This window comes from Rhincodon typus, chromosome 3 (assembly GCF_021869965.1).
Source record: "Rhincodon typus isolate 14 chromosome 3, sRhiTyp1.1, whole genome shotgun sequence".
Taxonomy (NCBI): Eukaryota; Metazoa; Chordata; class Chondrichthyes; order Orectolobiformes; family Rhincodontidae; genus Rhincodon; species Rhincodon typus.
In genome coordinates, this window is record NC_063334.1 from 33,265,838 (window position 1) to 33,283,200 (window position 17,363).

The window sequence follows — 17,363 nt, forward strand, 5'->3', positions numbered from 1 at the left end:
AACATCAACTTTCCTGCTCTTCTGATGCTGCCTGGCCTGCTGTGTTCCTCCAGCTCCACATTGTGTTATCTCCTATCCCTTGGTACAATCCTTGAGAGGGTGTGTGTATATATTGTATTTCAGCTCTGCTAGATTCAGGTCTGATCAAACCAAGACCAATTAACAAGGTGTGGAGTTGAGACAGATTGGACAGCCTCAAAGTACTCTGACATTCAATCTGAACTTGTGTCAAAGAAAGAAATGGAATTCCAGATTGTGGAGCAGGACAGAAACTCCCACTATCATTACTGTAACAGGTCAGCTTGAAGAGGGATTGTTGAGAGGGAATGTATGCGTCAGAAGTTAGTTATATTTGGTTTCAGGAGGTCAGCTGCTTGAACGCTGGTTATTGGCCTTCACCAAAGGATTAAACTTGGTGAAATATTAGCAAATGATCGGAATGAACTCAGAATTGAATGTTAACCTGTCCTGACCTTTGAAATATAATATCGTAAATGACTGAGGGAAGTCAAGTGCAAACAATCTACATATATAAACTTTGCTGTCTCTGATGGTTGATAAAAATCTTCTAGAGATTTTGAATCCACCTGCTTTTTTTTTGCCAGAAGGGAAAGACTTCCGTATTGGAAAATGCAATGTTTCTTTTTAATTTGTTCAAGGGATGTGAGCATCATTGCTGGGCCAGCATTTATCCCTAGTTACAAAAAAATGACAAACCAGGATCAGGAGCAGGCCAATCAATAAGATCATGGTTGATAAGAATGTGACTTCAAATCAGATTCCTACTTAATCCTGATACCTTTTATCCCCTGACTTAATAAGAATCTATCTACCTCTGTCTCTAAAAATATTCGAGGTCTTGGCTGCCACCTGATTTTTAGGTAGAGAGTTCCAAAGACTCTTCAACTTCTGAGAGAAATCTCTGTTTTAAATGTGCTAGTCCCAATTTTCAACAGACCTAGTTCTAAATTCTTCCTAAGTGCAACCTTCTCTGTACATTTATCTTGCCAAGACCTCTCAGCATTGTGTATTTTCATTCAAATCAGGGTGGCGCAGTGGTTAGCATTGCTGCCTCACAACGCTGGGGACCCAGGTCTGATTTCAGCCTTGGGTGACTGTCTGTGTGGAGTTTGCACATTCTCCCTGTCTCTGTGTAGGTTTCTGCCATGTGCCAACCTAGCCTGTCCATTCATTCCTCATAAGATGACCCACCCATCCACTCTAGATATTAGTCCAGTAAATCTCCAACATATTTACACTCTTCTTTAACGAAGGTGACCAAGACTATGCACTGTACCCCAGATGTGGTCTCACCAATACTCTGAACAAGTGAAGCATAGACTCTTTAGTTTTGTTTTTAATTCCCTTTGCAATGAGTGATAACATTCCATCAGTATTCCTAATTATTTGGTGTACCTGCATGCTAATATGTTGTGATTCATGATTCATGCACAAGAACACCCAGATCCCTCTGCATCTCACAACTCTGCAATGTCTCAGTGTTTAAGTAATATTCCTCTTTTTCATTCATTCTATCAAAATGAACAACTTCGCATCTTCCCACATTATACTCCATTAGCTACATCTTTGCCCACTAACCTTACTTACCAATATTATAACTTGCATTCTTTCTTATCATTGTGTTATCATCAAACTTGGTGACTGTACTTTCATCTTAGTTATTTATATAAATTGTAAATGGTGATGTCACAGCACCAATCCGTGATATACAGTTGCTACATCTAGCCAACCTGAAAAAGACAAAGCTACACCTATTCTTTGATTTCCATTCGCCAATTAATTTTCTATTTATGCCAAAATGCCACCTCCTATGCCATGAGTTTTGATTTTCTGCAGAAGTCTTTGATGTAGCACTTATCAAATGCCGTCTGGAAATAACTGGACATCACATCCACTGGGTTCCCCTTTTTCCACCTCCTTAAAGAACTCTAATAGCTTGGTCAAACATGACAATCCCTTCTGTCTCCATTTGAATATAAAGGTTACATTTGCTATCTTCCAATCTAATGGGATCATCACCAAACCGAAGATCTGGAACATTGAAACCAATATAAATTGAAACCAATGCATCAACTATCTCACTGGTCACTTATTTTATATTACTTGCATCCCCTATAGTCCAGACTGCTCCAAGATACCTTTTAATGCATGTGCCTTTTTCTTATTTTCCAATTTGCTTCTTTGGTCTTAATTTTAATCAGAAAACTCTCTGAATGTTTAGAGGAAAACTTACTATCTGCCTTTATATTTGTGGTTAGTGGTTTTTTATAGTCTCTATCACTCAAAATTTTTAAATCATTCCTTATTGCACTGATATACCATCAGATCTTCTGACTTGCCACCTGTCTTCGCACAGTTAAATGCTTTCTCCTTCTTTTTAAGTCAGATACTTTCTTTAATTTTTGATTAACCACAGATGGTGGGCCCATCCCTTGGAATTGTTATTCCTCATTGTAATCTATCTGTTCTGGGTATTCTGAAATGTCCCCCTAAATGTTTACTACTGCATCTCTATTGACCTATTTTGTCATCTCACTTTAGCCAGTTTTGTTTTCATGCTTTCATAATCACTCCTATTTAAATTTTTAAAATGTAGTTTTGGAACCATTCCCCTCTCCCTCAAACTGAATGTAGGATTCAGTTATAGTATGTTCATTGTTACGTGTATAGTCTTCTCTCTCTGCTTGGTTCAAGAACATACTGTTCAAAGAAACGATCCTGAAAACATTCCAGGAACTCCTCATCTAGGCTACCTTTGCACATCAGACTTCTCTCGTTGAAATGTAAATTAAAATCTCCCATGAGTATCATCACGCCTTTGTGATGTGCATTCATTCCTTCCTCCTCCATCTTCTACCCAAATGTTACTGGTAGGGGACCTATGTACCACAGTACCTTTATAATTTTTCATTTCTACAGAACTATTTCCACATCTTGGTTTCCTGAACTTAGGCTAACCCTCTCTGCTGTGGTAATACCATCATTAACTAGCACTATCCATTCACATTTTCCCATCATTCCTAAATGTCCTATATTCTTCAAGATTCAGATCCAAATCACGTCATCCCCCAACCGTGTCTCAGAAACGGTGACCAGTTTATGCTTATTCATCTTTCTTCATACTCGCAGTTCATCTGTTTCTTTTTTTGAAAGCTAAATGTATTCAGACACTGAGCCTTTAGTTTTATCCTTTAACCCTTTTTGTAAATTTTAGAATTTTCTGTTTGCCAACTCTTAGGTTCATTCTCTCTGTCTCTTCCTGTTAGAGTCTATTTATCATTTCCTGCATTAATATCTTTCTTTTTGCCCTCGACTCTACACTTCACCACATTTTCCAGAATTTGACTCCTTGCCTACACACTAAGAGAAGCATGGTCACTGGGTACGAGACTTCAGTTTTGTGAGACAAAGGCTGAGTGAGTATACTGTTGGAAATTTGGTTTAAAGTGAGAATTCAATTGGTATATTCTTTTCAAATTCAATTTTAGTGATAAAGTCAGATTCACAAAATAGTCCTTAAGTAATTTAAATTGTCTAATTAAAGAAAGTTGCTAAAATATAACAAACAGCTGCAGGTGCTGGAGATCTGAAACAAATAAAAAACAGAAATTGCAGGAGACACTCAAGTCTGGCAATATCTAGGGAGAGATATTTCAAGTTCAGTGTTCTTTCTTCAGAAATTCTTAAGGAGGATCAAAGAAAGTAGCTGCCGGATTGTGGTAGTTAGAATTCAACACCTGAATTCCTTTGTTTATGTGAGGTGTTGATCACTATCACTGAGGTGTGTAACTGAACAGATCCATTTAAGAAAGCCGACTCTCTCACCACACATTCAGTGTGCAGGAGACTTTATTGAAGTGAGATGAAGGCTGAGTGAGTATACTGCTGGAAATTTAGTGCAAAATAGTAACTCAATGCAAAGGGGGACAGAGGAGCTTTAACAAGGTTTTACTGCAAGAAGTAAACATTCCAGAGCAAGCAGTGAAGGGGTAAAGGACAAAAAGCGTAGATCAAGAGTCCAACCTGTAGTTGGACCAACAACGGAGGGATGCCACAAACCACACCATGACCTGAGTGCAGGGAAAGTTCATGATTGGTGCATAAGATTGGTGAATGTTTCTAGCTTTTAAAGTAAAAGTAAAATATTTAGTCTGTGTTTAGATATCCAGTGTTCTTTTTTCCCCTTTGGAAAATAGCTACTTAAAGATTGACACTTGTGCACTTTATTTTATCAAAGCAAAACATCATTAATTTGCGAACATCAGAGAATCTGGAGTAATTAATTTATAAATTCACTCAAATGTGGGAGTGATGGCAGGGCTTGTGTGGTGTTGCTGCTGCAGTGTGAGGAAGTTGCTGGATGCTAGTAACCAAAGCATGGCAGAACACAACATTCAGTTTGAGGGAGGGACTTGTGTCAGTAACAAATGTGCTAAGCTTAAATATGCAAATTACAAACAAATAAGGACAGAGCCAGCTGGAGTGATTTGGGAGAGGAGTTTTAGCAGCAAATACATTTAGGAATAAATGGCAGATGATTAAGAAAATAGTTCATGACTCAACATAATTTTAAGCTGATGGTCCCTTGTCCTTGTTTCTGCAGGCAGAGTGCTTTGTCCTAAACCACGTTTATGCAGACTATAACCATCTTTTAAAGACAAAGTTATAGCAAGCAAATAGCACAGAAGGGCACCAACTGATCCACAGTATCTGGGTCAGCTCTCTATATGTGAAACTTGGCTCTTCTGCCTTTTCCCCATTGCCTGCAAGTTCTTTTTGATCAGTCAAATTTCATTTGAAAAAGTTACAATTTAAATCTGCCTCCACCATGGTTTTGGATAGTGCATTCCACTTACTATGTGAAAACAAAAAAGTATTTTCTTTATATCTTCTTTATTTTCATTTGACCATTCATCTTGAAACAGTGTCCTCTAGTTCTCAACTCTATGTAGTATCCAGACTCTCCCAGGCCAATATATCCTTCTAGAGTTGCAATACCCTAAACAGTGTTGTAGTTGAGATTTGACCAAATTCCTAAACAACTGAAGCATGCTTTTTAAAATTGGTTCCTCCTTGAAGAATAATTTAACAGGTAACACATGATAACAACTTTATCAATGAGTTCAAAAGACAACTGGATCCCTTTCTGGAGAGTGAGGAAGATAGATTGGTGTGCTGTGTCTGAAATGGGGTTAATGACACACATCACACATGAGAAACTCAAAACAATATACAAATGCATTTACACAATAATACTTTCTCAAGAACATTGTTTTTTTTTTGGTATCGCAACATTTTTGTAGGAAAAATGACCAATTTTTACATGTCAAGCCTTTAGTCATCAAGCTTTATCAATTATTTTTGTTTGCTTTAACAATGATTAATTGATATTTCAGTTTAAAAATAAAAAAAATGTATGTTCCAGAACCATCTGTATAAAGTGCTTGGAATGAAACGGCCAAAATAGAGCTTTAAACATGACTATTAGAAAACTCTAGCGCCAACGAAAATGTAGAGATTCACTTTATAAGTCGGGGTACAGTACTTATGTAAACACTTTTTTTTAAAGCCGGTTACACCTGCAATCAGTAAATAAATATGTTACTTTATTAATTTTTTTTTCAAAAATTACGAAGTCACACACAGTAATTATTAAATGTAATGTGCCCAGACTTTGGTTATATTTTCTGAAAGCACCAGAATATGGTAGATATTTCAAACACAATATAAGTCAGGACAGTGTGTTGACACACATATGCTAACTCAATTACTGGCCATGGCTAATCAATAACTGCACGATTGTCACATCGCTAATGTTAAATGATAACTTATGGTAATTGAATGCAGCCCTAGAGTTTCACAAGTCATGTTGTAATACCAACTATATTCAAGTTTTACACTTAACCTCTAGTGCTAATCCGCAACTAACAGAGGCACCACTTTGTCACCAGATAATGGAATTGTTGCATTGGATTGCATTGAATGGCATGAGTAGAGTGTCCAGTTTTTCTCTTCCTTCTCCTCGAGGAGTTTCCATTCTGAGCAAAGCAAAGCTGCTTTTCAGTCTGAAGTTCAGTTTGTCAACTCACACACAGCTTTCCTTCATACTGTTGTCATGTAAAAATGTATTCAGGAGTGCAACATCTAAGACAGTTTCATTTCTCTGAACTGACGTGTCCTTCGAGAGATCATCATCACTTTGGTCCTTGGCAAAATTTACAAAAACCTGCAAACAAATACATAATGAATGCTGGAGAACAGAGGCAACAACAGAGTTCCTTCAATGTAGTAAAAATATCCAGAAAGGTACTTTACAGGACCACACTAAAAGTATGATACCAAGACATGCAAGGAGACTTTACAGTAGATGACCAGTATCTTGGTCAAAGAGGTAGGTTTTAAGGAGGGCAAAGGTCTTAAGAAAGGATTTCTAGAGTTTAGGACCTAGACAGCAACAGCATAGCCACTAATGCTGACATGAATAAATTGGAGATGGTCGAGAGGAGCAGTGATATCTCGAAGAGTTTGAGGCTAGAGGAGGATACAGAGGTAGAGAGGCAGAGGGAAATGAAAACAAGGGTAAGAATTTTAAATATAATTTTAATCCCTGCCCACCAATATACGTCAGGGATTGCCTTAAGGTTTAATGAACCAGTCACTTACTTGGTCTAGTGTGGTTTGTGAAACAGAGTAGTCTTCAATTTGAAGCTTCTCCTTGTTGCTGGAGAGAATACTGAAGATCCTTGATAAGGAGGATTGATAGGATGGCAGCTGATACTGCAGCATGTTGCGGTGCTTCTCCTTGAGAATGCTGCCAGGAAAAGCCCGCTTAAAGAACTGCTCCACAGGGCTCAGGTCTGGGTTTGGACCAGCTATCCTCACAATTATCGTATACCCATCTCCAAATCTGCCAAAATAAAAATTAGCTGTTTTTAATGCATTGATTACAATGGAGTACATCAGTCCAATTTGCACAACTGCCTTTATGATTTACCATTTGAACACGGATTTTTTTTGTGAATGCTCCCTGTCTGAAGCCTATGCACAAATGGTGACTCTCATTAAAACAATATCATGAGATAGTGCCCTGGGTTACAGCCTAGCCCTAAGAACCTGGGATGCTACTGTGATCTGAGGTAAGGCCCATTGTTAGGGCAGTGAAGAGAAAGATCTTCACTCTGCTTCCTATCGTTGCTATATCTGACACTGATTTTACATTTTAATCTTCCAGTCTCAAAATCCTATTACCACCATGTTGCAGTATGATGGTACTTTTTGTCTGAATTTTGCAGCACCTCACCACATCCAGGAACACTCGCATTTTCTTGGATGGAAAATCTTCATTAGAAGTACAGGGATACATGAGTACAGTGAAAAGTGTACAAAGGTCTTGCTGGGCTTCACCTCATATCCATGTAGGTTCATCCCCCCACCGAAGCTGTCTGAGGACAGGACGTAAGTAGAAAGGAAAACAAAAATGAAAGGAGGCAAAAAGAAGAAAAGAAATAGACGGAGGAGAGGAACTCCACCTCAGGAGCCCTATTCTGCTGCCATCTTGCACACCTCATGTAATAATGCTTCTGATGCATCTTTTAGGGTAAGTTGTTGACTCCATTTTTTTGGGACCATCTATTTCACCATATTGAATAAACCATGTTACAAGAAAAGCATTTGATTGTATATACAGGCAACGGCATTTCACACTGAAAAGTGGTTCTATTTTTCCTGTTATCATTTTAAGACATCTCCGCATAAATGTTCCTTATTAGGAGACCTGGAAATGAAACCAGTGAATTTTTCAGGTCGGATCTGAGTCTAACGGAAAACATTTCATGAGCTGTTGTTGTTAAGGTACTTGCTAAATTAAATTCCTTGATGTTCCAACACTCCAGAAGGTGAGATTTAGGGTAGATCAAAGTATGCCCACACCACCCTCACCCTGATTGTTGATACAACAATGGCCAGAAACCTGGCTGCCCCAAGACGATGGTGTGTCTACACTGGATCAGATTTTGGACTTTAGCCTGTGTCTTGGAGGAAGTCCCACCTGGGAAAGCGAACCACCAATCAATCTGATTGATTATTGTCTCAGCAGTGCCAGAATCAAACAGTAGCCATTGCTGGAACTACACAGAATCCGCAATAAAATAATGGATGCCAGACTTAAGGCAAGTGCCGGGATTTTGGTCAGGCCAGTCTGGCAGAGCCCAGCATGGAAGTAGGGCAGAGGTAAAGTTGGGATTTGATCTTTGGTGAGTGGTGTTGTTCTTAATGAACACAAGGAACCCCAACCCACATCTTTACCCAAAATCAGCCGCAGAAGCAGAGCCCACCAGCCTTAACATGGTACACAGATTGGGAGTGATTGGGCAAAGGATTGGCAGGTCAGCCATTTTATTTTACAAGACTCCCTGTTCCCCTACCTTCAAATACAATGGCAGGAGACCATAAAATTTACCATCTTTAATTCCAATGTTTAGAAACATTAAGTTACATTTATTTTCTAATACGATCAGTCTGATGAAAAGTCTTACACCTGAAAGTCTGATTTCCTCTCCAAAGGTGCTGTCTAACCTGATGAGCATTTACAGTGTTTCCTGCTTACACATCACATTTCCCATACTCTGATAAGCCACCCTTCCCAACTGAGAGACAAGGGGCACTTTGGATAAACATCAGCAGGAGAAAGGGTTCCCTCTCTGAGACGTAGACAGCTTTATGGCTAGTACGTATGGGTTGCTCCTGTGTACTCTTACCTGTTTTTGAGGTGCTGCACACTGCCCAGACATCGAAATTTGCCATTTACCATTATGGCCATTCGAGTGCACAGAGCTTCACATTCTTCCATGCTGTAAGGGAACAGACACTAAAGGTCACAAGTTTTTCTCATTCAAAACAAATCTGAATCTTGATTTTGTACCAGGCTATCGTCATAATTATAATCAAAGTTTTGTAAAGGAAGTTCTGAAGTGAATTTATGAATGACACAGACTGGCGCCCAATCTGATGCCTGCTGAAAGTTTCCATCTATCTGCTAGAGACCTAACTCGGTTGGACAGTATCTTTGGATATAAAGAAACAAGTTGTGTTTGTAAAAAAAAAATTAACAGAGCAATACATCTTGAAGTATTTTACTGGAGTGCTATGAAGAGAAAATTGACACTGACCAACATAAGGAGATATTTGGGCAGACTATCAAAAACTTGGTTCAAGGTTGGCAGGGTTTTAAAAAGCATCTTAAAAGACAGAAGACAGGTAAGATGGCACAGTCCCCAATGATGGACAGATTAAAATCACAAATGTTTATAGAAAATGTCAGTACGTTTGTGTAATGTCTTTTATGCATTGTATGCACACATAAAAATGGCAACACATATTAGTGTATCATCATCTCAGTAATTGTTTTCCAAACCACCTCAATGACGTTATTTTTACCATGGGTAGGACGAGGAGGCAGGACCAGAGATTACCTCAACTAGAATGGGATCGATCCTTCTTGTTGCTATCTGATCCACGTGCTATTCATCTGGCCAACTGAGACAACCAGACCCGCATTTCTTTATATACTCGTGTGAAAGCTAAATTTTGCAGGGCAATTTGTAAAAGGACAAAGGGTTTAATATTTACATAGCTGATGTTTCTGAGCGGCTTACTTTCAATTAAATCAAACCCACTTAGCATACCCAACATGGGTCTCAAAGGAATCCACAAAGTAATGGGGAAACAGCAAACATTCTTGCTGTTTATTGAGTCACTTTGTTAGTAAGTAACCTCCCCACCCACTCCCAGGAGAAGAATTCAACACTGTTGAAGAATTAAACATTAGAAAATAAAATGCTGATTTATAATCAATCAGAAGTGCTCTCTAGTGTTTGCTCTGAATCAACACCACTTCATTATCATAATTAAAATGCAGTGTTTCATTCTGAATATTTACAGTGTCTGAGAGTGGTTCTTTTTACAGTATTGTTTTATCAGTATTTTTACTAAAATTAATACTACGATAATGGGAAATAACTAGAAATCAAAGCACTGGCACAACTTCATTGAGCCTGTGTACAGGCTGAGCATTCAAGAGAAAGATGGACAAACATGAGGGAGAATGGAATTGGAAGATACGCTGATAGATTAAAAGAATTAACATGGGAGGAGACCCCTGTAGAGTATAAACACCAGCGTAGATGAGTTGGGCCAAATGGCCTTTTCTGGGCTGTAAACAGAAGATTATACAAATGGTACTAACCATTAGCCATTACCATGTCTGCCAATTACAACAGACTCTACTAAGCAGACTATTTTGGGAAGTTCAAGCATCTCATTCAAGCACAATTTCTTCACCATTCTGAATATTCCCTATTTCTCTGACATAAATTCTAGTCTCTGCTTTACAAAGCAATAAATGTGGTTCTTCCTGCATTAAAATATTTCTCCTGCTTGCACCAGTATCAATGATAAACCTCGAGAAAGTATCTGAAAAAAATTACTGAAGTTCTACAAGTCTCAATGCTCCAGACTTCGAGTGGAGAGATTGGCATATGTAAAATAATTTTTTTAATTGCATCACTGCCTTGGAAGATTTGTCTTTTTATGACTGGAAACTCATGTATTTCTTTGTAACAGGACTGTGAATGCATATCCTTAATTGTTTCATTCATGGTAATAATATTTATACATAACACATCAAACAGAATCCAATCAAATAGTGCCACATTCAGTTATTGAAAAAAACAGTGAGTGTGAAACAAAATTTCATAGTCTCTACCACCTTCGTGGTCTAGCATCCTCTCCAAATATGCAATTTTACTGTCCGCCCACTCTTCATTCCTCATTATCTCCTGGAACTTGGTCATGAGGATACAATGGACAGCCTTGGATTGATGCCAAAGTGCCCACTGCAAGAACAGGTGTTGCACACCAGTGTAACCAGGACATAAGACAAACATTTCTACCATAACGAGTTCACAGGCTAGACAAAACCTCTCGTGTTTTCCATGCACCTACCTATGTGACGTCAAGACCACTGATCTCCCTTCTTTTACAATACTAAGAATTGTGTTCCACAGAAATCTCCGAGCCTTCGGGTCCATCCCTGTTGTGGGTTCATCCTGAATATAGTTTTTGAAAACAAAAGGCATACTATTTAAAACGGTGATCAAAGCATTTGTTATCTTAATTCTGAAGTGACTGAGGATATTCAGCAAAATAATAATTCATTGATGGCCACAAATACTTAAAATGCACGAGACGGTGATTTCAGAAAATCAAATATATGAGACATTTGGAGGAAAAAAGACTTGTTTAAAAATTAATTCACAGAATGTTGGTGCCACTGTCAAGAGCAGTACACTTTTATTTCTAAGAACTATGTGGTTTGTTAGACAATTTAACAGCTTAAAGTTATCCATATTGCTCTGTGTCTAAAGACACAGTCAGCCACAGGCAGTATAAGGATGGTAGACAATAAAAGCAGAAAGTGCCGGAAAACTCAGCAGGTCTGGCAGCATTTGTGGAATGAAAACAGGGTTAATGTTTTAGGCCTGATATGACTTCTTCAGTTTGAAGAGGAATGCTAGGTGGGCCAGCATTTATTGCTCATCCCTAATTACCCATGAGAAGATGATGTTGAGATGTCTTCTTGAAACACTGCGGTCTATGTGATGTAGGTGGATCCACAATTCTGATGGAGAAGGAATTCCAGGATTTTGACCCACAACACTGAAGGAAAGTGATATATTTCCAACTTAGAATGGTGACTGACTTGCAGGGGAACTTGGAGAGAGGGGTGTTCCCATGTATCTGCTGTGCTTGGCCTTCTAGACATTTGTAGCCGTGGGTTGGGGAGGTCTTATCTAAGGAGTCTTTGTGAATTGCAGCAGTGCATCTTGTAGATGGTACACACTACTGCTACTGAACGTCTGTGTTGGAGTGACTGGATGCAGGTAGCGTGCCAATCAGATGGACTGCCTCTTTTCTGGATGGTGTCAAGCATCCTGATTGTTATTGGAGCTGCACACATCCAGGCAAAGTGTGGATTATCCAATAACACTCCTGACTTGTGCCTTGTAGAAGATGGGGAGTGACAGTGGGCTTTGGGGAGTCAGTAGGTGAGTTACCTATCACAGAATTTCTAGTCTCTGACCTGCTCTCGTAGTTACTGTATTTAATTGGTTAGTCCAGTTCAGTTTCTGGTCAATGGTAGCTACCCCAGGATGTTAGTTGGGGATTCAGTGATGTTAATGCTGTTGAGTGTCAATGGATGATGGTTAGATTCTCTCTTTTTGGAGACATCCAATGCCTGGCACTTGTGAATATTACCTGCTATGTGTCAACTGAAGGCCAAATATTATCTAGGTCATCCTACGTTTGTGCACAGATTGCTTCAGTATCAGAGGAGTTGCGAATGGCGCTGAACATTGTGCAATCTTTGGCGAACATCCCCACTTCTGATCTTATAATGGAGTCAAGGTCATTGATGAAAGAGGTTGGATCGAGGACACTATCCTGAGGAACACCTGCAGAGATATCCTGGAGCTGAGATGACTGACCTCCAACAACCACAACCATCTTCCTATGTGCCAGATATGATTCCCACCAGGAAAGATATTTCCCATTGACTCCAGTATAGCTGGGGCTCCTTGATGCCACACTCAGTCAAGTGCTGCCTTGATGTCAAGGACTGTCACACTCACCCCACCTCTGGAGTTCAGCTGTTTTGACCACGTTTGAACCAAAGCTGTAAAGAGGTCAGGAGCTGGTAGAACCCAAACTGTGAGTCACTGAGGAGTCCTTCCATCATTTCCTCATCTTCAAGAGGAGACTGATAGAATGGTAACTGGCTGGGTTGGATCTGTCAATCTTTGAATGCAGGACATATTGGTAAATTTTCCAGATTGTTGCGCAGATATCAGCTGTACTGGAAAAATTTGGTTTGGGTGTGGCAAATTCTGGCACAAGCCTTCAGTACAATGCTGGAATGCTGTCTGGGTCTACAGCCTTTGCAGTACCTAGTCTCTCCAGCCATTTCTTGATATCACATGGAGCAAATTGAAAAGGCTGAAAACAGGAATCTGTGATGTTGGGGACCTCTAAAGGGCTAACATGGATCATCCACTCAGCATGTCTGGCTGAAGATTGTTGCAAATACATCAGCCTTATTATATTTTGTACTGATCTGTTGGGGTTCCCCTTCATTGATGATGGGGCTATATGCAGAGCTTCCACCTCCAGTGAGTTGTTTAATGTCCACCACTGTTCATATCTGGATGCGGCAGGACTGAAGAGCTTAGACAAAATCCTTTGGTTGTGCAATCATCAGTTCTATTATTTGCTGCTATGCTGAATGGCATGCAAGTAGTTCTGTGTTGTAGCCTTGCCAGGTTAACACCTCCTATTTAGGTATACCTGCTGCTGCCCCTGGAATGTTTTCCTGCACCCTTCATTGAACCACGGTTGATCCTCTAGCTTGATGGTGATGGTAATGGTACAGTGGGGGATATGCTGGGCCATGAGGTTACTGATTGTGTTTGAAGACAATTCTGCAGCTGCTGATGGACCACAGAGCCTTATGGATTCCCAGTCTTGAGCTGATGGATCTGTTTGAATTCTATCCCATTTGGCACAGTGGCAAGGCCATACAACACAATGCAAGGTATTCTCAAATGTAAAGGTGGGATTTTCATCTCCGCAGGAACTGTATGTTGGCCACTCTTACCAATACTGTCATGGACAGATTCATCTGTGGCAGGCAGTCCGAACAAATTAGAGCAAAGTGTGCCTTATTGGTTCCTCACCACCTGCCACAGACCCAGTTTAGCAGCTATGTCCTTTAGGACTTGACAAGTACTGGTTGTTCTAAGCCACTCTTTGCTGTGGATATTCAAATTCCCACCAAGATATTTTCTGTCCCTTGCCCCCCTCAGTGCTTCCTCCATGAGTTGATCAACATGTGGGATTGAGAGCAGGTAGGTGGTATTTAGCAGGAGATTTGCTTGCCCATACTTGACCTGGTGCCATGAGACTTCATGGTATCCACAGTCAAATATAATTCCTAGGGCAACTCCCGACTGTATACCACTGTGTCATCACCTCTGCCAGGTCTGTCCTGTCAGTGGGACAGGATATACTCGGAGATGGTGATGATGTTATCTGAGACATTAACAAATATGACTATGTCAGGCTGTTGCTCTACTAGTCTGTGAGACAATTTTGGCAATTTCTCCCAATTTTGGCACCAGCTCCCAAACGTTAATAAGGACGACTTTGCAGGACTGAGTTTGTCCTGATCGTTTCCAGTGATCTATCCAGTTTCTTTCTTTTCCTTTTGGCATTTATAGATACACAAGTTGCTAGGTGACTTCAGTCACCTTAAAAGTCAACCTGAGTCACAAGTAGGCCAAATCAGGTGATGATGGCAGAATTCCTTTCCGAATGGATGTGCTGCTTATGTTTCAGTAATGGCAGAGTAATAGAAGAATTGGTGCACAAACTCACCTGCCTACAAAACCCAGAAAACACTGGCACACGTCACATTAAACATCAACCTCACTTACACAATAAAGTACAAGGATAAAATGTGGAATAAGGAGACCATTTGGTCTATCGTGCCACTTTGATGGAATGATTTATTTGATTGCACAAGAGGCCCAGTGACTCTATCACACTTTCTTTTATTAACAATGAAGTATAGTGTGTTTTCTTTTTCTTGCCGTACTCCTCTTTCACTCATTCAATCCAAATTCAATGCAAGAATTTGCCAGCCATTCAGAGTATATGCACAGCATGTCAAACACTCACCAGAAATAGCACAGGAGGACCCCCAAGCAGAGCCATAGCGGTGGAGAGTTTGCGTTTGTTCCCACCACTGTAGTTTCCAGCCCTTTTATCTGCATATCGAATAATTCCCAGCTTTTGGATTCCCCATTCAGCAACCTGATGGAAAGGAATACTGTCAATGCACACAAAGAGAAGCGATACCACAAAAAAAAAGTGAACAGTCCTAGAGCGCAATTTTGCTTAAATTACTAGTTACCTCTGTTTGCAATCTCAATGTTTTTTTCACCCTCTTCTGAGTTTTCATCCACACATCACTCTCAAAGTCTGCTGCTTCTGCCTCGCTGACATTGCCAGATTCTACCTCAATTTCAGTCTGTTTGCTGCTGAAATCCCAGCCTTAATTTTTCCGAGGTTTTCTGGCTGGCTTCTTAACCTCCAAACTTGGTAACCATCAGTGAATCTAGTTCTCTGCCATCCTCTCCTATATCCCGCTCATCTATCAGCCCTGTCCTTGTTGTCCAACACTGGCTCCCACAGACCTTAAGGCCTCAAACTTAAAAGCTTTTCTTCATTCCTTCTCTCTGTGATATCCAACAGCCCCACAACCCTGCCCGCTTCCATTCACTCTTCATCTGACTGTGACCTCTGGTCAGTCCTTTGTCTCACTTCTAGATTCATCACATTCAGCTATTAAGACCACATATTCTGGAATTACTTCTTGTTGTATTTCTGCGCTAAAGACAGCTCTCTTTTAAAAATATATTCATCGTCCCAACATCTCCTATTCTGAATTGGTATCAACATTTTGACTACACATCTGTGAAGCATCTTGGATTATTTTTCAACATTAAAGGCACTATATACATGCTCTCTGTTACCTTATGTAGCCTGTACACCTTGTTGGATGGTGAAATGAAGAATACTCAAAAGGCCACAATTGGACGAGCATGGAGTTCTGAGGGTTCTGGCTTGGATGGGCATGTAGAGATTTGAAAAATAGAATGAGGCCATGTCTCAACAAAGTAAGAAGCACAGGTCATGTAGACAGTCCTTTCAGTTTGAAGCATTGGTCTGGACGCAGTTAGTTGATCACAAATAGGCTGAGTGGCTCCACCGCTAGTCTGTATCTCCAATTTAAATTAGGTTTTGATGTTTCTTTCTATTTGCTATTCAGCTCAGAAATGTGGATGTGTGGAGTTCATAGTTAGTAGTTAGAACATGAAAATCACGACTCTGTGGAGTGGTTGAGGCAACCAGCCAGGATTACTTTAAGGGAAATCTAATTGGGTTCATGAGGAGAAAAGAAATAGAAGATAATGCTGATCAGGTGAGATAAGGAGGAGGCTTGTGCGGAACATAAACACAAGCCCGGACCATGACGTGTTTCCATGGTGTAGAAACATTTCATAATGGGGTTGCCTCAGCTGGCCTTTCTGAAAGTTTGAACACCCAACAAATATTTATTGCAACAAAGAAGAATGCAAACGTACATAGTGATCATATTCTTTGGCGCGGAAAGGGAAAGGTGAGGAAGGATAAAAGGAAGACATTTTTCCCTTGCCCTTGCACAATATACATTCAATATGTTGCTTTAAGATCAGATAGAATGAGTTACTGGAAGGATGTGACTCAGACTTTTTGTGTGTTTTATGCTATCCGTTTTACCTTGCAGATCTCTTTCTCAGGAATTCCACGCAGGAGTCCATACAGCTCCAGATGTTCCCGGCCAGTGAGAAGCTCGTTAATGGCATCAAACTGAGGACAGTAACCCATGTTCTGGTGGACCTCTTGTATGTTGGATAAAATGCTGCAGAAGGAAGACCAAACCAACATTTATTTTAGTGAAACCTCTTCGAACTTACAGCTGCAAATCTAGATTCACTCTGGATCTTTCTTAAATTGGAAAATCTAAGAGAAAACAGAACAATTCAATGGATACAGTTGGCCAGGACAAAAGAAATAGTTTCTAATATATGAAAGTCAATGTTACAAATATCCAGTCTGGCTTGTAGGCAGATATTGTGAGGATAATCCCATTCAGCAACCTCAGCACTGTTTAAAACCATGGGGATCTATTAAAGAGTCTGAGGTATCACCGACACTGGTGTTCTCCTCTCAGATGCATTTGCATCTTGGCTGGTCTTGCTTCAAGGTACTACTGACATACACAGGATCTGAGATGTGTCTAGGTAGCTTAATTACAATCCATCCATATCTCTTGTCCAATGGTAAATAAATGCCTCCATTATAATTGGAAATGCATTGCTAAAAACTGACACTTGAGGCAGTTGTTTCCTTAGTTCTGTACAGAGTATCAGCTATTTAAATTTGTATCAAATGAACAAATGAAAAATTGAAGTGACAACTTTCCTCCTTCGCAACTGCTGCATCAGTGACCTCTTCCTATACTTTCCTGTTCATGTTCAGTTCTGAATTAGCTGTCACGTTCCAGAAATGGTGAAAAAACAGGGTTTAGTGAGAGGGAGGAACTGAAGGAAATCAGTATTAGTAGGGAAATGGTGTTGGGACAAATGATGGGATTGAAAGCCAATAAATCCCCAGGGCCTGAC

The 17,363-nt window shown here is 40.0% G+C and overlaps 1 protein-coding gene across 1 annotated transcript in view; it reads right to left on the reverse strand.

The window, feature by feature from the left end:
• Window positions 1–4,897: 4,897 nt before the first annotated feature.
• Window positions 4,898–17,363, reverse strand: part of LOC109913748 (phospholipid-transporting ATPase ABCA1) — an 87,809-nt gene continuing 75,343 nt past the window's right edge. Inside the window, exons 41-46 of the mRNA XM_048595338.1 lie at window positions 16,459–16,600; window positions 14,815–14,949; window positions 11,023–11,126; window positions 8,778–8,870; window positions 6,685–6,928; window positions 4,898–6,247 (exon numbers count right to left, since the gene is read on the reverse strand). Of these exons, the coding sequence (XP_048451295.1) occupies window positions 6,107–6,247; window positions 6,685–6,928; window positions 8,778–8,870; window positions 11,023–11,126; window positions 14,815–14,949; window positions 16,459–16,600 (859 nt within the window). The 3' untranslated portion in view covers window positions 4,898–6,106. The remainder of the gene's footprint in view (window positions 6,248–6,684; window positions 6,929–8,777; window positions 8,871–11,022; window positions 11,127–14,814; window positions 14,950–16,458; window positions 16,601–17,363) is intronic.